Source organism: Ranitomeya imitator, chromosome 5, assembly GCF_032444005.1.
Source record: "Ranitomeya imitator isolate aRanImi1 chromosome 5, aRanImi1.pri, whole genome shotgun sequence".
NCBI classification, from domain to species: domain Eukaryota; kingdom Metazoa; phylum Chordata; class Amphibia; order Anura; family Dendrobatidae; genus Ranitomeya; species Ranitomeya imitator.
Window position 1 is genome coordinate 690,308,201 of NC_091286.1, and position 19,742 is coordinate 690,327,942.

Here is a 19,742-nt window from a genome sequence, read left to right on the forward strand (position 1 = left end):
CCTCATACCTGTCCGTTTGAGGCTCTTCAACCATTAGCGATTCCCTGAAGACCATGGACTCGTTTTATCTGTAGATTATCACTGATCTACCTGTATCAGCAGAGAACACTGTAATAATGGTGGTAGACCGATTCAGCAAGATTGCACATTTCATTGAGCTACCTTCTTTACCGAATGACAAGACCTTGGCGCAAATATTAAAGAAATCATGAAATTATATGGGATGCCATCTGACATTGTTTCTGACCAGCGGGTTCAATTTATTTTCAGGCATGTTGTCCTCGCTTTGGGATTTGTCTTTCATTTTCGTCCTCCTTTCATCCACAGTTTAAAGGACAAAGAGTGAACTGGAATCTTGAGACTCATCTCGGGTGTTTTGCATCTGAGAATCAGGAAGATTGGAGGTCTTATTCATCTCTAGATGCGTTCGCTGTGAACCGTTGTCATGAATCTACTGACAAGTCCTCTTTCTTCGGGACGTACGGTTTTCACTCATTTCTGCTCCCTCAATTGTAATCGTTCTTCAGAACTACCTAAGGAAGAACAGTTTTCGTCACCTTTTACATCAGTGTGGCAAAATGATCTTAATAATTTGAGGAGTACGGGGTCCAAATTATAAGAGTATGGCTGATCAGAAACACTTGGTGGGTCCGGACTGGTGTGTTGGGACTTTGGTGTGGTTGTCCTCGAAGAACATTAAGTTGAAGGTTCCTTCTTGGAAACTTGGACCCAGGTTCATCTGCCCCTATAAGATTGTGGCCATTGTTAATCCTGTAGCATTTCACCTTGCTTTACCATCCATGTTCAAGATTCATAATGTATTTCACCGATCACTTCACAAAAAAATGCATTGCTTCCTCTGAACCATCTCCACCACCACCTTCCTCAGTCATTGGAATTCCAGATAGCGAAGATTGATTCTCGCTTTGTATACTGGTCACTTCAATATTTTGTAAATTGGAAAGGTTACGATCCTGAAGAAAGAATGGGGATACCAGCATCTGATGTTCATGCAATCAGATTGGTTCGGTCTTTTCACACCTCATATCCAAATAAACCTGGTTGAGGGTTCAGAGGTCCCTCTTAGGAGGGGTTCTACTGTCACAGGGATACCTTGGGTCCAGTAGATCGTTACACAAATCCACACACTTATTAGATCTGCTTCACCTTGGAAACTTGGGCTGAAAGGTGGCAGATGAGGTTTAACAATGATAAATGTAAGGTTATACACATGGGAAGAAGGAATCAATATCACCATTACACACTGAACGGGAAACCACTGGGTAAATCTGACAGGGAGAAGGACTTGGGGATCCTAGTTAATGATAAACTTACCTGGAGCAGCCAGTGCCAGGCAGCAGCTGCCAAGGCAAACAGGATCATGGGGTGCATTAAAAGAGGTCTGGATACACATGATGAGAGCATTATACTGCCTCTGTACAAATCCCTAGTTAGACCGCACATGGAGTACTGTGTCCAGTTTTGGGCACCGGTGCTCAGGAAGGATATAATGGAACTAGAGAGAGTACAAAGGAGGGCAACAAAATTAATAAAGGGGATGGGAGAACTACAATACCCAGATAGATTAGCGAAATTAGGATTATTTTGTCTAGAAAAAAGACGACTGAGGGCGATCTAATAACCATGTATAAGGGAACAATACAAATATCTCGCTGAGGATCTGTTTATACCAAGGAAGGTGACGGGCACAAGGGGGCATTCTTTGCGTCTGGAGGAGAGAAGGTTTTTCCACCAACATAGAAGAGGATTCTTTACTGTTAGGGCAGTGAGAATCTGGAATTGCTTGCCTGAGGAGGTGGTGATGGCGAACTCAGTCGAGGGGTTCAAGAGAGGCCTGGATGTCTTCCTGGAGCAGAACAATATTGTATCATACAATTATTAGGTTCTGTAGAAGGACGTAGATCTGGGGATTTATTATGATGGAATATAGGCTGAACTGGATGGACAAATGTCTTTTTTCGGCCTTACTATTAGCAGTGCAGATTTTCCTTGCTCTGTGGTTTCAAGGATTGATTAGTTCTATGTCTGAAGTTCTCGGCTGTTCTGGGTTGGCCGCTCCTCTCGGGTATCTATGCTCACACCTTGCACTGGTGAATTGCTGGTGATAGTTTACAACTACCTGGTTTAGTGCTGAAGGAGTAGTCTGGATTAGTAGCAGCCGGATGGTGTAGTTCTTAGGAGATGTGTGGATTTGGTTTTGTGTGTTTATTCTTGTCCTGTTTCATTTGTTTATTTTCTCCTCCTACTGTTCCCTTGTTTCCCACTCGGTTGTTTTAGTGAGTGTATTTGTATGATTGTAGTTTCTTTTATCTGTCAGGTCTGTATTTTCCAATACGTTTGTGTCCTATACCTCCCTGGGTGAGGTAGGAAACAGTTTAGCGTTCATTTAGGTGCATAGCAAAATACGAGGCCCCCTGTATCTCCACCATCAAGGGAACTGGGCCCAGGGTCCCCATAACTTGAGGGACAGGGAAGGAGCCCATTGTGCCAGGAAATCCTGCAACAGTATTGTGACAGGGGCAGTATTATAGTGGTTTTAGTAGAACCTGTCACCAGTGATAAGTGAGGATGCTCTCCACTTGAGTGAACATTGGGATTCTTGGCTACACATCGAGTATCGCAGTTTTTAAAGTCTCCTCACCGCATGTTTTGCAGCTGCTAGCCAAAAAAAAAACCCACACAGATACATGGGCAATCATGACAATACAATGGCTACGAAACTTGTAGGGCGGGAAGCTAATCAACTGAGATACTCTGTGTAGCCGAGCACCCCGACGCGCGCTCATCACTACCTGTCACTCTATCCATGCTGCCCAAACCACAGGCAGCATGGACTAGAGTCGGGCTTGTACGATTGCAGCCTGTTGTGTGCAGAGCCGGCCCGGGACTAGTCTGACACTTCCCCAGTCCAGGTGATTGACAGGTTTCTCTCCCACACATGTCGATAGGGTGAGACCAAACTATCAGGAGAAGCTGGTTGGCAGCTGTGGAACGCCGGAGCTCTGCTATAATGAAATCACACTTCTGGATCATGTTCCCCTACAAGATCCCCGTGTGCCGACCCTCTATAACCCCTCCTGGAAATGCAGGAATAAATGGACCACCGGTTCAACTATAAAGACCCCATCATCCAATCCATGACGGCAGTATCAATACACAGGACAGACCCGGGTCAGAGCAAAGATTTCCAGGAGTAAGAGAGTAATGCTGCTACATCCATAGGACGGGTGTACGAATGCCGAGTGGGGTCTTCTACAGCATGTCATACCTCCCATTCGTGTGATTGGTTGGGTGGTCTGTGCGGAATGCTAAGTTTGTGCTGAAGCGTCACTTTAGATTAAAAAATAAATAAAAAAGTGAGAAATAAAAGTTTTATTTTTTTTAAACAGCAACTTTAAGATAAAATATTGTCATGTGACCAGTCCCTGGGGGCTACGATTGGCCAATCTTATCTATAATGTACAACCAGCAATGAGAACGCAACTGGTGAACAACAAGTACCAGCATCACACAAGGAAATATTTACAGGACAGAAAACAAGACAGGGGCAGAGAACAAGGAGCGGCGAGGAGTCGTCTACTCCGTCACCACTTATACTATTGCCTAATAGACCATCTCCAAGATCTCTGCTGCCGGCAGGGAATGAAAACTTATTATTTACATCAAAAAGACGACAAATCAGTCTCACGGCTGCGGGATCCGGACCCCCAAGAATTGCAGGCCCGGACCCCTGAGCACCGGCGCAAATAATCAATGTTCCCATTCACAGACAGCAGGAAGAGATACTGGAGAAATGGAACAAAAGTTGGAAAAGTTTCAACTTTTCATCATCCAGAAACTTTTTTTTTGCACAAAAATCCAGAAAAGCAGAAAACAAACAAATTGGGGAATTGCTTAAATGGCAATTACTGAAGTTATCGGCGTTAGTAGTAACCTATAACCAGTCCCAAAGCTAAAAGCGCAGGGACTCCGCCGTAACCAGGACGACATTGCCAGTAAGGACTGAAGCGGGGGAGGAAATAAAACTCTTCATTTATAATACAGGTGGAGCGTTCTTTAGTGTCCCCTCCGCTAGAGGCACCGGGCACTAAAGAACGCTCTGACCGCCTCGTCGCGAGACCAAAAAACAGCGGAACGAGGACGATCTGTTCTAGCAGCGAACGAAACAAAGTGCAACAAACTAAACAAGCAGCTTCCAACGGCTGCAGAACTACAACTCCCAGCGGGGCTGGAGAAACTACTGCTCTCATCAGCATCTAACTGAGGAAGTTGTACACCAGGAAGTCGGGGACGGCGCAGTAGGTGCTGGCGAAAAGCTTCCCGTCCGGCGTGGGGTCGGAGAAGGCGATCTCATCGGTGTTCAGGTGCGAGCCGTAAATGAAAGAGCTCCTGTAAGAAAAGAGAACATCCCGGGTGTCACCACAGGGGGGCGCCGACAGGACAACAACCTATAAGATGGAGATCAGCGGCGCCCTCACCTCACGGCGTCCATCAGGCGGCTGGCGATGTTCCTCCTGCGCATCGGGGAGAACACCCAGATCCTGCTGATGCCGCAGATGGCCGGCTGGGGGTCAGAGGAGCAGCGCCAGGCTCGGTGACGCTCCAGCGACTTGTCCTCAGGAGACGGCGGCTCGGCCAGAACCCGGAACGCCTGCAGAAGCGATCAAAGCAAGAACATGAGACCTGGAGGCCCGGAGGAAGGGTAACAAGAAGTCTCCGGGACTGCTCAAGTGTATACATCGAAAATCCTCCGAGCCTACGCCGAAGCGCGCTCAACTGATCCTCCGAGCCTACAACAGAGCGCGTGTCTGAGCCTACGCCGGAGCGCGATCAACTGAACCTCCGAGCCTACGTCACAGCGCGCGTCTGATCCTCCAGGCCTATGTCAGATCGTGTACATCTAATTCCCCAAGCCTACACCGGAGAGTGCACGTCTGATCCTCAAAGTCTACGTTGGAGAGTGCATGTCTAATCCTCAAAGCCTACGTCTGAGCGCGCATGTCTAATCCTCAAAGCCTACGTCTGAGCGCGCACGTCTAATCCTCCAAGGCTATGTCAGAGCGCGCACGTCTAATCCTCCAAGGCTACGTCAGAGCGCGCACGTCTAATCCTCCAAGGCTACGTCAGAGCGCGCACGTCTAATCCTCCAAGGCTACGTCAGAGCGTGCACGTCTAATCCTCCAAGGCTACGTCAGAGCGCGCACGTCTAATCCTCCAAGGCTACGTCAGAGCGCGCACGTCTAATCCTCCAAGGCTACGTCTGAGCGCGCACGTCTAATCCTCAAAGCCTACGTCTGAGCGCGCACGTCTAATCCTCCAAGGCTATGTCAGAGCGCGCACGTCTAAGCCTCCAAGGCTACGTCAGAGCGCGCACGTCTAATCCTCCAAGGCTACGTCAGAGCGCGCACGTCTAATCCTCCAAGGCTACGTCTGAGCGCGCACGTCTAATCCTCCAAGGCTACGTCTGAGCGCGCACGTCTAATCCTCCAAGGCTAAGTCAGAGCGCGCACGTCTAATCCTCCAAGGCTACGTCAGAGCGCGCACGTCTAATCCTCCAAGGCTACGTCAGAGCGCGCACGTCTAATCCTCCAAGCCACCGTCAGAGCGCGCATGTCTAATCCTCCAAGGCTACGTCAGAGCGCGCATGTCTAATCCTCCAAGGCTACGTCAGAGCGCGCATGTCTAATCCTCCAAGGCTACGTCAGAGCACGCATGTCTAATCCTCCAAGCCAACGTCAGAGCGCGCATGTCTAATCCTCCAAGGCTACGTCAGAGCGCGCATGTCTAATCCTCCAAGGCTACGTCAGAGCGCGCATGTCTAATCCTCCAAGGCTACGTCAGAGCGCGCATGTCTAATCCTCCAAGGCTACGTCCGTCAGAGCGTGCATGTCTCATCCTCCAAGGCTACGTCAGAGCGCGCATGTCTCATCCTCCAAGGCTACGTCAGAGCGCGCATGTCTAATCCTCCAAGCCACCGTCAGAGCGCGCATGTCTAATCCTCCAAGGCTACGTCAGAGCGCGCATGTCTAACCCTCCAAGGCTACGTCAGAGCGCGCATGTCCAATCCTCCAAGGCTACGTCAGAGCGCGCATGTCTAATCCTCCAAGGCTGCAGTCTTCAATCGTTCAAGCCTATGTTAGAGCAGACATGTACAATACACAACACCTCGGGCCCCAACCCAATATATTAATTTTAATGAGAGCAACAAAAGAGTATATTAAAGCATATAAAACATTTTATTAATAGAATTAACAATTGTTTGAACAAAGCAGCACTACGAAAAATGCAGGACAAAATGTTGTGCAATAAAATGAAGGTATAGCCATGAGAAAATGCCAAATAATTGCACATAGAATAATGATAAATACCTGTGCTACATATTATTAACACAGTGTGTGGTAAGTTACCTAAGGGTTAATGCTTGTGTAAGTACAAAGCAATAACTGCAGGAAGGACACTAGTCTGCCAGTGCAATGAAAAGAGGGCATGTTTAACAATTCAAGACCTCCATAGCCACATGTGGCATACTCAAATGAGATGGAGAGTGAGGGTATATATACATAAAGGAATTATAAAGTGCCTGCTGCGCAGAGAGAAAAGTGCTGTGCAGTGTAAAGGCAAATACCTACATGATTAGAAGAGTGTAGACCCCGACCTGCCGCCCCGACGCGCGTTTCGCCGTGTCTTCGTCAGGAGTGGTACAATACACAATAACATCTGCCGTCACTTTCTGCCATTTCTTCCATTGTATTCACTTCCACTGGCAGCGACTTATTACCTCAACGCTTATGTTTAAACATCTACAATCTTACTAGCCCATGTTAGAGCATGAATCTCTGTTTACGACAGTGTAAGTCCCATATTGTGCCACCGCTCGATGCAGCACTGCTGTTATTCCTTCATTAGCACCCTTATCCCCGCAGATATTCATCGCCTCCAAGCCTATGTTAGAGCATGCATGTAGGATCTGCCTGCGGTGTAATCCCACCGAAACCCTGCCTGTCGGGCGAGGTCCGGCCTTCAAGTCTACGTTAGAGCATCAGCTCATATTATACCGGACTATTGGAATTCCCATCTCATGGCACTCTGATGTCACATGTTATAGCGGACAACTGCGACCTTCCAGATTACTGGACTGCTGGAATGATACCACTGATCTCTGTACATTCTGCCGAAGCCCATGTTATAGCAGGGTGGCGCAGATGATGGAGGACGACAATGGGGGCGGCTCCACGTACCTGTCTGATGGGCTCGGCGATCAGGCACCCGGCGATCTTCTTATCACTGGTCACGTACAGATAGGTGCACGCCCTGGCGGGAGAATTCGGGTTCGTCTGCTGGAAGCCGAGCTCCGCGTCCACCAGCTCTCGCACCTCCTCCGCCTGCAGGCGACAAAACCAAAAATCTACAGGAAAAACCCGTCCTCCAGTCACATCCAAAGCTGCGGCCAAACATTCTACTGTCCAGGATCAGCTCCATTTAGCTCCACCCTATTCGTTATCCGGAGCTGCATTCAAGCCTCTGCCGCCTGATAACTACACTTTTTTTTTTTTGCATTGTATTAGAGAGCGTTCTGTGCAGCAATCAGAGCAGAATTAACAGAGCGAGGCTCTGCAGGTGACTGGAGAAGAGATAAAAAAAAAAAAAAGAACAATCAGAGCAGAATTAACAGAGTGCAGCTCTGGAGGTGACCGTAGCAGAAAACCTCAGCAATCAGAGCAGAATTAACAGAGTGCAGCTCTGGAGGTGACCGTAGCAGAAAACCTCAGCAATCAGAGCAGAATTAACAGAGTGCTGCTCTGGGAGATGACTGGAGAAGAGAAAAAAACAATGAACAATGAGAGGAGAATTGCCAGAGTGCAGCTCTGGAGGTGACTGGAGAAGAGAAACCTTCCACAATCAGCGCTGAACATTGGTCGGTGACGTGCAGCGTTAACCCCTCACCTTCCTCCTGGCGTATTTCGGGTCGTCGGGGCAGATCATCAGGATTTTCCAGTCAAAGGATTCGGCAACGATTCGCTCTTTTTTCCAGCCCTGTGAAGCGAAAAGGTTAAATAAAAAATTTTTTTTTTTTAAAAAATGTATAAAAAAAATCCACAAAAATGTAGGAAAAAAATAAACGCAGAGCCGGTCGTACCAGCGCTGCTCGCGGTCAGTGAATAGGGGCGGCCATGTTTAGCTCGAGGGTGACGGTGATACACTGCAGCGAACCTTCAGCTGTGAGACGGCTTAGTTCTACCCTAGACTGACGCCCATTCACTGACTGCCAGCAGAGGTCCGGCATGATGGCCGCAGCCGTCCCACCACAGGAGGGTCCTCACCACGTAGCGGAGCCGCTCCAGCAGCCTCTGGTGATACTGCGCATGCTGAGCCTCATCCTCCGCACTGGAGGCCGAGAAGATCATCCCGCAGGAGCCGCACGACACCGGACCAAAGTGCTTCTGCCCCGCGTCCTGCAGAGGGAGACACAGGGGGGTCACTGCCGACCGCCGCAGCACAGAGGATTTCAGCAGAGCGTGTGCCGCGCTGGACTCACTATGATCAGCTGATCGTCGGCCATTTTCTTGCCGTCCTTCCTCTTGCTCAGCTTCGGGGCTTTAGTCACGGCCGGAGTACTGGAGCAAACGGGGGACGTCAGATCCCCCCGAAAATCTACGGGTCTGAGGGAAAAAAAAAAAAAAGAGAGAAAGAAGAACGACAACGATGGAAATCGGATCATAGAAGATAAACAATAATGTGCAAAACACAAAAGAATGGAGAAGTCCGGTAGTCCGGCATCTGCTGAGATATTCCAGATTATCAGATGACTGCAGATAACAGCTCAGGACGGATTAAAGAAACATTCCCGACAATCACAAGGAAATGGGACAACGTGCCGATCGCTGGGACTTCAGGGCAGATAACAGAGAGCGAAACACCACAAAGCTAATAACTAAAAGCTGCGCTGACCGCTTCTTCGCCACGGACGCGGTGCTGAAGATCGGGTACACCGAGGGGTCTGCAACAGAAGACAAGAGTTACTTTCATTCTTGCATTATTCGTGGCGTTGCTCTCAGCGGCCGCGGCCCCGTACCTCTCTTCTCCGAGGATTTCACTATGGAGTCGTCAGTGTCAAATATCATCTGAGATCCATCGGCCGCTCCCTGCGCAGGAAGGAGAACAGAAGTCAGCAAGGGAGGCAACGGCATCGTCAGAGGGGGAGACAGCAGTGGAGGCCACAGCGATGGAAGGCGACAGCAACATCAACAAAGGAGACGGCAACAGAAGGCGACAGCACCATCAACGAAGGCAACGGAAGGCAACAGCACCATCAACGAAGGCAACGGAAGGTGACAGCACCATCAACGAAGGCAACGGAAGGCGACAGCACCATCAACGAAGGCAACGGAAGGCGACAGCACCATCAACGAAGGCAACGGAAGGCGACAGCACCATCAACGAAGGCAACGGAAGGCGACAGCACCATCAACGAAGGCAACAGCACCATCAACGACAGTAACGGAAGGCGAAAGCACCATCAACGAAGGCAACGGAAGGTGACAGCACCATCAACGAAGGCAACAGAAGGTGACAGCACCATCAACGAAGGCAACGGAACACGACAGTACCATAAACAAAGGCGACGGAAGGTGACAGCACCATCAACGACAGCAAAGGAAGGCGACAGTACCATCAACAAAGGCGACGGAAGGCGAAAGCACCATCAACAACGGCAACGGAAGGCGACAGTACCATCAACAAAGGCGACAGTACCATCAACGAAGGCGACGGCAACAGAAGGCGACAGCACCATCAACCAAGGCAACAGCACCATCAACAAAGGCAACGGAAGGCGACAGCAATGTCAACAAAGGCAACGGAAGGCAACAGCACCATCAACGAAGGCAACGGAAGGCGACAGCACCATCAACGAAGGCGACAGCAACGGAAGGCGACAGCACCATCAACGAAGGCGACGGCAACGGAAGGCGACAGCACCATCAATGAAGGCAACGGAAGGCGACAGCACCATCAACGAAGGCGAAGGCAACAGAAGGTGACAGCACCATCAACGAAGGCAACGGAAGGCGACAGCAACGTCAACAAAGGCAACGGAAGGCGACAGCACCATCAACGAAGGCAACGGAAGGCGACAGCACCATCAACGAAGGCAACGGAAGGCGACAGCACCATCAACGAAGGCAACGGAAGGCGACAGCACCATCAACGAAGGCAACGGAAGGCGACGGCACCATCAACGAAGGCAACGGAAGGCGACAGCACCATCAACGAAGGCGACAGCAACGGAAGGCGACAGCACCATCAACAAAGGCAACAGCACCATCAACGAAGGCGACGGCAACGGAAGGCGACAGAACCATCAATGAAGGCAACGGAAGGCGACAGCACCATCAACGAAGGCGACGGCAACAGAAGGTGACAGCACCATCAACGAAGGCAACGGAAGGCGACAGCAACGTCAACAAAGGCAACGGAAGGCGACAGCACCATCAACGAAGGCAACGGAAGGCGACAGCACCATCAACGAAGGCAACGGAAGGCGACAGCACCATCAACGAAGGCAACGGAAGGCGACGGCACCATCAACGAAGGCAACAGCAAGGGAAGGCAATGACAATGGAGGAGACAGTAGCAAAGACAACAGCAGCAGAGGAGACCGCGACAGCAACAAAAGTGACAGCTGATGAGGTGACAGTAACGGAATCAACAGCAAAAAAAAAAAAAATTGTAAGAATTACGGTAACTTCCTCTGCCATAATACACAAGAATCATAACTAGAGATGGGCGCACCTGAACACTGTCTTCTCCCGGGACTTCTTATTGATGTTTGGGTTCGATAACCCGGACTAAGCTTGTTGAAAGCTTTTCCTGTGTGGGCACTTCCGGCTCAATCACGGCCATGTCAAGTATTGGCTGTGATTGGCCAGCGAGTCATGTTAAAAAATAAATACATTTAAATAAAGATGAGCGGTGCCCCCTATTCTTGATAACCAGCGTGGGTAAAGCTGACAGCTGTGTCTCTCGGCTTTAGCTTAGTTGGTTATGAAAAACAGAGGGGTCACCACGCCATTTTCATTATTTAAATAACTTAAAAAAAAGGGCATGGTTTTTCACAACCAGTCAAGCTAAAGCACACAGCTGGGGCCTGGTATTCTCAGGCTGGTAAGGGTCCATGGAAATATCAGCCCGCAGCTGCCCAGAAAAGGCGTATACAGTGTGAGCTGGTTGTCGGGCTCCGCAATAACGTTTGTCACCGCACAGCAATGCTACCAGATGTAGCAGAGCTGGAGATCGTTGTGGAACATTAGAATTATGGATTATCAGCAGAAACGTGAGAATCACTTGTATTCTTTATTTTGACTTTAATGGGTAAAGAGGGGGGGAGTGTCCCGTTCAATTAAAGGACTTTTTTTCTGTGTCTTTATTAAAAGGGAACCTGTCACCAGGTTTGGCCAATATGAAGTAAGGCCATCACCTTTCAGGGCTTAAATACCGCAATCTATAATACTGTATATCTGCCCCCGACCCGACCTGTAAGAGAAGGAGCGTGATGCCGGGGAGATTGTGTGGATGACGTAGGGACGTGTCATCTGCAAAAAGCAAGCAGGATGGTGGCATCGCAAGAAGATGGGAGGCGCCGCACCAAGATCAGCGACACCCATCGGACCGGACCGCCCCGCAGGCGAGTATAATAAGTTATTGTTCTTCTCTTTCGGGGTGGATCAGGGGCAGATATACAGCATCATAGAATACTGTATATAAGCCCTGAAAGGTGATGGCCGTAACTTGTATCGGCCAAACCTGGCGGCAGGTTCCCTTTAAATTTGACTATGGGGTTAGTAATGGAGGGTGTCTGATAAGACTCCTCTCCATTACTAACCCCTGGGCTTGGTATCAGAGGAAATAAAACAGCTGACATCAACCCAAAACTATTATCCCACTTGCCAACACACCAGGGCAGTGGGAGAAGCCATGTGCCATTTCTGGGGCGGCTGGGAGGGGGCCAATATCCAGGTGCTTCTCACTAAATTAGAATATCATCAAAAAGTGAATTTATTTCAGTTCTTCAATACAAAAAAGTGAAACGCATATATTCTATAGAGTCATTACACACAGAGGGATCTATTTCACGTGTTTATTTCTGTTAATGTTGACATCTGTCAGGTCAGCAGTCTTCCCCATGATTGTGGAGCTACTGAAACAGACTAATAATAAATAATAATAATCTTTATTTTTATATAGCGCTAACATATTCCGCAGCGCTTTACAGTTTTGCACACATTATCATCACTGTCCCCGATGGGGCTCACACTCTAGAATCCCTATCAGTATGTCTTTGGAATGTGGGAGGAAACCGGAGTGCCCGGAGAAAACCCACGCAAACACAGAGAGGACATACAAACTCTTTGCAAAGGTTGTCCAGGGTGGGATTAGAACCCAGGACCCCAGCGCTGCAAGGCTGCTGTGCTAACCACTGCGCCACCGTGCTGCCCCTAAGGGACCTTTATAAACACTTAGGAGCCTTTACAGGTGCTTTTTTGTTAATTATTTTAATTTACCGAGATAATGACTTTTGGGTTTTCATTGGCTGTAAGCCATAATCATCAACATTAACAGAAATAAACACGTGAAATAGATCACTCTGTGTGTAATTTCTGTATAGAATATAGGAGATTCACTTTTTGTATTGAAGAACTGAAATAAATTCACTTTTTGATGATATTCTAATTTTGGGAGAAGCCCCTGCCTTTTAATATCAACAAGCAGCTGTCTGTTTAGCTTTAGCTGGTTACTGAATATAGTCGGGGACCTAATATTTTGGGGGGTGGGTACCCCATTTTAATAACCAGTAAAGGGCTCTGCAGACAGCTGTGAGCCGATAGTAAAAGGCTGGGAACGTTTATGGATATTGGCCCCTTCCCAGAATAATAACACAGCCCCTAGCAGTCCGCTTTCCCTCAGCTAGTTAGTAAAAATAAGGAGGACCCCATGTAACAATTTTTTTTTTTTTTTAAAGTTAGGCTGAACCCAACCCATTCCTATCATTAACCCCTTAATGACCAGGACAATTTTTTTTTTTTTTTTACTTTTCCATCCCCATACGATAACGACTTGCAGATTTTTATTTTTTTCTGCGGGGCGAGTTGTAGGTATAAATGTCACCGTTCTTTCCCCCCCCCGAAGCAAAATTCCAAGTGCGGTGAAAGTGTGAGGAAAAATAAAATAAAAATTAGAAAAGGCGATTACGCAGATTTTTACCCCCCCCCTCCCCCCCATTATGCCATAAAAAGCGACCGGGTGACACGATCCTGCGGATCAGCACAAAAGATATATGGTTTTTAATATATATATATAGTATTTTTTATTACCCCTCGGTCCTTTTGCAACGTGTTTTTTTTATTGTCGTTTTTTTCGTGAACAGCCGAGGATTTTATCTGCACTCATCGCTTTTTTGTTATAATTTTTGGGGAAAATTTGGTAACTGATAAAGAAAAAAAAAAAACACTGTCCAGTTTTTTTTTTTTTCCGTTATTTTCTACGGACCCCGCGACACAAAATACATTTTTTAATTCCTTTTCCCTTTCACTTGCCCCCTCTGTGACCGGAGATCGTATTTCTGTTCGGCTACAACCCCCATCGGGCACCCGCCACCACGGATGCCGTCCTTACCGCGCTGCGCTCTTGTCCCGGGTGGGCGTTCTTCTCCTCCGGACCCTTCTGGTTGACGTCGGCCCCCTCGCTCTCGCCGTTCCCCCTGACAGACGGCACACCACCTTCGCCTCCCTCCTGGCTGCCGCCGGCCGCCTCCTTCCTGCCCGCGGCGCTGACCTCAGACTTCGCGGTTGGCGCGGTGCTCTCTTTTACGGGTCTCAACGACGGCTTAGAAGACGCTGGGAATCTGAGGTGGGCGGGGGGCCGCCGGGACGCGGAATGAGGCTTCCTGCTGGTGGCGAAGAAGGCAGCGCCCACCGTTAACCTCGGCCGCGGCTTCACCTTCAGCCCCAGGATGGCGGTTTTCTGGGTGACCGGCTCTTGTGTGGGCGACGTCTTGCTGGGCTCCTGGAGGGTCGGACTTCTGGTTTTTGGGGGGCTTTTTTTCCCGGTTGACCTCCTTTTCTTGGCGCTCGGCAGTTTCCTCGTCCTTGTGACCGTCGGAGGCTCCTTTGCGGCCGGTGGCGTCACGTCCTCCCCGCCGCGGCGGCCCTTACTGGCGCTGATCAGTTTCCGCTCCATCGGCGTCACGTAGTCGCTCTGCTTCTTGTAGAAGGACACGGCCGGCACCGGCGACTTCACCGGGGAGAAGACATAAGCGTCGGCGCGCTCCGCCGCCTGGGGCGACACGATCAGCTTCCGGGCGACGCTGCTCCTCTGCGGGGAGGCCGCCAAGTTCTCCTTCTCCCGGGGGTCCCCGGCGGTCGCGCTGCGCGGCGTTGGTGAACGTTTCGTGCCGCTGTTCAGGTTCCTGGATCGGAGCGGAGTCAGCACCACGCTGCAGTCCGCCAATAACTTCTTCCCCGGCGTGCCGGAGGACGGGCAGCGGCTGCGGAGAGAAGAGGGCGAGCGTTACTGACAACACACCACGGGACCCTCGGACCCCCCGTTATTGTTACACACAAAGAATGGATGAGACGAATCTCTGCCCGACCCCGAAGCCTCCCGGATTAGCAGATTCCTGCCGGATTATAGGACTGTGACCGCCATTGTCTGCGCACAGTTACCGATCATTCTCAAAAGCAGCGCGGGGTCCGCAGCGTCCAGACCACCGGATGCCGGATTACAGGAATGGACACCGACCTCCGGTAACGGAGCAGCACCCAGCATGCAGTGCGGTAGAGGTCGTCTCCGGATCTTCCATCCCTGAAGTGACCGCCCGATAATTCAGAATATCTGGTAATCCAGCAGCTGTCAAATAACCGAGGACAGTGCCGGATTAGAAAATAATCTGGATTATAGGAAGGATAATCGGTGCCGGATTATCAGAAGCAGATAATAAACCTGTGCAGGCCAACTGGAGATTCCGGAGTATGAAACGCCGGATCATAGGAATTTACCTCTATGTACCGCACTGTGCCTCGTTAAGTGCCCCGCCGCCTCCGGAACTACATCTCCCAGCATGTCCTGCTCTCTGCTGCCACCCGGCGGCCGCTGCGGAACTGCAACTCCCAGCATCTCCTGATCTCGCTGCAGGTAATGAGCGCCGCTGCTCTCTGCTGCCACCCGGCGGCCGCTGCGGAACTACAACTCCCAGCATGTCCTGATCTCGCTGCAGGTAATGAGCGCCGCTGCTCTCTGCTGCCACCCGGCGGCCGCTGCGGAACTACAACTCCCAGCATGTCCTGATCTCGCTGCAGGTAATGAGCGCCGCTGCTCTCTGCTGCCACCCGGCGGCCGCTGCGGAACTACAACTCCCAGCAGGTCCTGATCTCGCTGCAGGTAATGATCGCCGCTGCTCTCTGCTGCCACCCGGCGGCCGCTGCGGAACTACAACTCCCAGCAGGTCCTGATCTCGCTGCAGGTAATGATCGCCGCTGCTCTCTGCTGCCACCCGGCGGCCGCTGCGGAACTGCAACTCCCAGCATCTCCTGATCTCGCTGCAGGTAATGATCGCCGCTGCTCTCTGCTGCCACCCGGCGGCCGCTGCGGAACTACAACTCCCAGCAGGTCCTGATCTCGCTGCAGGTAATGAGCGCCGCTGCTCTCTGCTGCCACCCGGCGGCCGCTGCGGAACTACAACTCCCAGCATGTCCTGATCTCGCTGCAGGTAATGAGCGCCGCTGCTCTCTGCTGCCACCCGGCGGCCGCTGCGGAACTACAACTCCCAGCATGTCCTGATCTCGCTGCAGGTAATGAGCGCCGCTGCTCTCTGCTGCCACCCGGCGGTCGCTGCGGAACTGCAACTCCCAGCAGGTCCTGATCTCGCTGCAGGTAATGAGCGCCGCTGCTCTCTGCTGCCACCCGGCGGCCGCTGCGGAACTACAACTCCCAGCAGGTCCTGATCTCGCTGCAGGTAATGAGCGCCGCTGCTCTCTGCTGCCACCCGGCGGCCGCTGCGGTCATTACAGGCGACGATTATATAACATTAGCCGGTGCAATAACCTGCGGCCTCCTGAGCGCCCCCCGGTGGTCATTAGCACTACAGCGCCCCCCGCAGGCTGTTATTACTGCAGTCTGCGCTCAGTCCTTGTGTCCGGAAGGGTTCGGGGCAGATTTCGCCTCCGATCGCGCCCCCCGATATTAGGACCCTGGCAGGATATGATCGCACTCACCCGTCTGCAGCGCCCCAGCTCTGCTTTCTCTTCCTCGGTGTCCGGGTGGCCATGGTCGGGTGTTCGCGGGCGATCAGCACTTGCAGGAAGCGATCGCACGGGAAAAATTTACCGCCAGACTGTTCAAACTCCAGTCCGATCCCAGCATGCACCGCGCTGAGACAGATGGGCAAAAAGCGCAACCCCGATCTTTCCCGGGAACGAGCACAGTAGAGTGTGCAGTACGGAGCTTCTACCGCCAGAGGGCGCAGGATTAGTTATTATAACTGCAGGATGCTTTTCATTCACCAGAGGGCGCTCGCAGACATGGATTAAATGAACTGCATTCTGCTATTTTAACACTAGAGGGCGCGCAAATGTGATGATTATTACCATCCGCAGCGCCCTCTGCTGTACAAGCAGCATATTGCAGAAAAAAGTCATCTAAATGAAATAAAGCGCCATCTAGTGTACAAGGAATCACATTGCCGGTCTGATAATTAAAAAATCACACGCTGCGCCATCTAGTGTCCAAACAGCATATTGCACATTATTAAAAAAAAATGCCTTCTGCCAGGGTCGGCTGAAAGTTTATCCTTTTTGCTTACCAATATTGTTATTTTTTTTTAATATGGCGTTTTATCAGAGTCATTATTTTTTTTTTTCTGCTAAGAGCTGCATTTTTTTCTTTATATTGAACCGCAGCCGTCACGTACTTGTGTCCTGCGGCCGTCGGATGAAGCTTTGTTGTCGTTTGTCGGTTTAGATATTTCCATCTCGTCTGGAGAAAGAAGAAACATCACAGGGAAATCGGATCGTTTGCATCGAAGGGAAACAGAGACAGAAAATCTCACATGTAACAGAATCTAATGGAAGAATTGCCAGATACCGAGTCTCTCATGTTACCATAATGCAAAACATCAAATATACAGTATATATATATATATATATGTACAAATACATACAGATGCTTCTCACAAAATTAGAATATCATCAAAAAGTGAATTTATTTCAGTTCCTCAATACAAAAAGTGAATCTCATATTTTCTATAGAGTCATTACACACAGGATCTGCAGGAGCTTGACAAGCAGTAGTGATGGATGACGATTGTGGAGATGATGACACAACCAGGTACTACATGAAGGTCCAGCCTAGCTGATGAGGAGAAGGAGGAGGACAACTTGCTCTAAGGCCGGTTTCACATGTCCTGATATTTCCGGTACCGGAGATATCAGTGTCCGTGTGTGTACTATGTGCGGCACACGTGTAGCAACCATGTGCCACCGGTGTGCCGCATCAGAACTACACAGATGGCTGCCAGGGAAGTAGCGCTACTGTAAGCGCTGACCCCCGGTAGCAGGTGCTGAATGCTGCTTTCATCCATTCTCCCCTGCTCTGCCGGCGATCAGCGCGAACAGGGGAGAATGAATGAATGAAAACCCGACGTGGGGGTCTCCCTATGTTTTTAAACCAACCCGGCAAAACTCACACGTGTGGGCTGCTATTCTCAGGCTTTTAAGGGGCCATGGATATAGCCCCCCCCCCAACCTAAAAACAGCAGCCTGCACCTGCCCAGAATCTATTAGATGCGCCAATTCTGGAGCTTTGCCCGGTTTATCCCACCTGCCCTGTATCAGTGGCAAGTGGGGTAATGAGGGGTTAATGTCACCTTCCTATTATAACTGTGACCTCCGGACCGTGGGAGAAAGCAAGTGATAAGGTCACGGCAGTTCAAGCTCTGTCACAGTGACATCATTCCTGTAACTGTCAGTGAGACTTCTCCACCTCTCGACAGGTATTTTGGCCGCTCCTCAAGAGCAAACTGCTCCAGTTGTCTCGTATTTTAAGGTTGCCTTTTCCAGCTCTTTCCAAAGATGCTCAATAGGATTTAGGTCAGATTTCATAGAAAGCCACTTCAGAATAGTCCAATGTTTTCCTCTTAGCCGTTCTTGAGTGCTTTTAGCTGTGTGTTTTGGGTCATTATCCTGTTGCAAGACCAATGACCTGCGACTGAGGCCAAGCTTTCTGACACTGGGCAGCACATTCCTCTCTAGAATCCCCTTGACTGTCTTGAGGTTTCATTGTACCCTGCACAGATTCTAGACACCAGATACAGAAAAGCAGCCCCAGAACATAACAGAGCCTCCTCCATGTTTCACAGTAGGTACAGTGTTCTTTTCTTCATAGGCTTCATTTTTCCATCTGTGAACATAGAGCTGATGTGTCTTGTCAAAAAGTTCCATTATTGTCTCCTCTATCCATAGGACTTTCTCCCTGAAGCTTTGTGGCTTGTCAACATGTAGTTTGGCAAATTCCAGTCTGGCTTTTTTATGATTTTTTTTTTCAACAATGGTGTCCTCCTTGGTCGTCTCCCATGAAGTCCACTTTGGCTCAGACAACGATGGATGGTGCGATCTGACACTGATGTTCCTGGAGCTTGAAGTTCACCTTTAATCTGTTTAGAGGTTTTTCTGGGCTCTTTTGTTACCATTCGTATTATCCGTCTCTTTGATTTGTCATCAATGTTCCTCCTGCAGCCACGTCCAGGGAGGTCGGCTACAGTCCCATGGATCTTACATCTCTGAATAATATGTGCAGCTGTAGTCACAGGAACATCAAGCTGATTGGAGATGTCTCATAACTTTTACCTGTAACATGTTTGTCTATAATTTTCTTTCTAATCTCCTGAGACAACTCTTCCCTTCGCTTCCTCTGGTCCATTTGAGTGTGATACTCACCATGTAACCAAACAGCACAGTGAGTATCTGTAGCCCTATATACCGGCCACTCACTGATTCCAGGATTGTAGACCCCTGTGATGCTAGTGGACATTTATTTTCAGGGCTACCATCATTTCTGTCCCGGCCGATTTCATGAGTTTTTTTTTTTTTAAATTCTGTGGAAGCATGGTTGAAAAGCAATGTCTGACTTGCACCGGCAGTCATACTGTCTACAACATTGAGGGGAAGGAAATGGTAGATTGGGGGTTGCGGCAGCTTCAGTGGTGGTGACAGTGGGGTCATTGCAGACTGTAGCTTTGTTGAAGAGATGAGTTTTCAAGTTCTGTAAGTAGGGGATAATTGGACATGTTGGGGCACAGAATTCCAGAGTATAGGGGGTGCTCGGGAGAAGGCTTGGAGGCAATTGTGTGAGGTACGTATAAGTGTGGGGGAGAGGAGGCGGTCTAAGGAGGACCAGAGATTATGTGTGAAAAAACTTTGGGATATCAGCTTAGGGATATATGGAGGAGACAGATTAAGGGCGGTTTTGCAGGTCAGTGTTAATACTTTGAAGTAAAAATGTTGGGGAATTGGGAGCCAATGAAGGGATTTGCAGAAGGGAGAAGTGGAGGAATAGTGAGGAGAGAGGTGGATTAGATGGGCAGGAGAATTAATGGCGAACTGGAGAGGTGTGAGAGTGTTAGCAAGGAGGCCACAGAGGAGGATATTGCAGTAGTCCAGGTGGGAGATGAT

General features: G+C 49.7%; 1 protein-coding gene across 1 annotated transcript; it reads right to left on the reverse strand.

Annotated features, from left to right (window-relative positions):
* Nucleotides 1-3,378: 3,378 nt before the first annotated feature.
* On the reverse strand, nt 3,379-16,447 carry ESCO2 (establishment of sister chromatid cohesion N-acetyltransferase 2). Its single transcript, XM_069728450.1, has 10 exons — nt 16,290-16,447; nt 13,693-14,563; nt 9,095-9,164; nt 8,971-9,019; nt 8,558-8,681; nt 8,343-8,474; nt 7,966-8,055; nt 7,260-7,403; nt 4,500-4,672; nt 3,379-4,410 (listed from the first exon to the last, which is right to left on the reverse strand). The coding sequence occupies exons 1-10, from the start codon at nt 16,340-16,342 to the stop codon at nt 4,278-4,280; spliced, it is 1,839 nt and encodes a 612-aa protein (XP_069584551.1). The 5' UTR covers nt 16,343-16,447; the 3' UTR covers nt 3,379-4,277.
* Between the last annotated feature and the right edge of the window lie 3,295 nt (nt 16,448-19,742).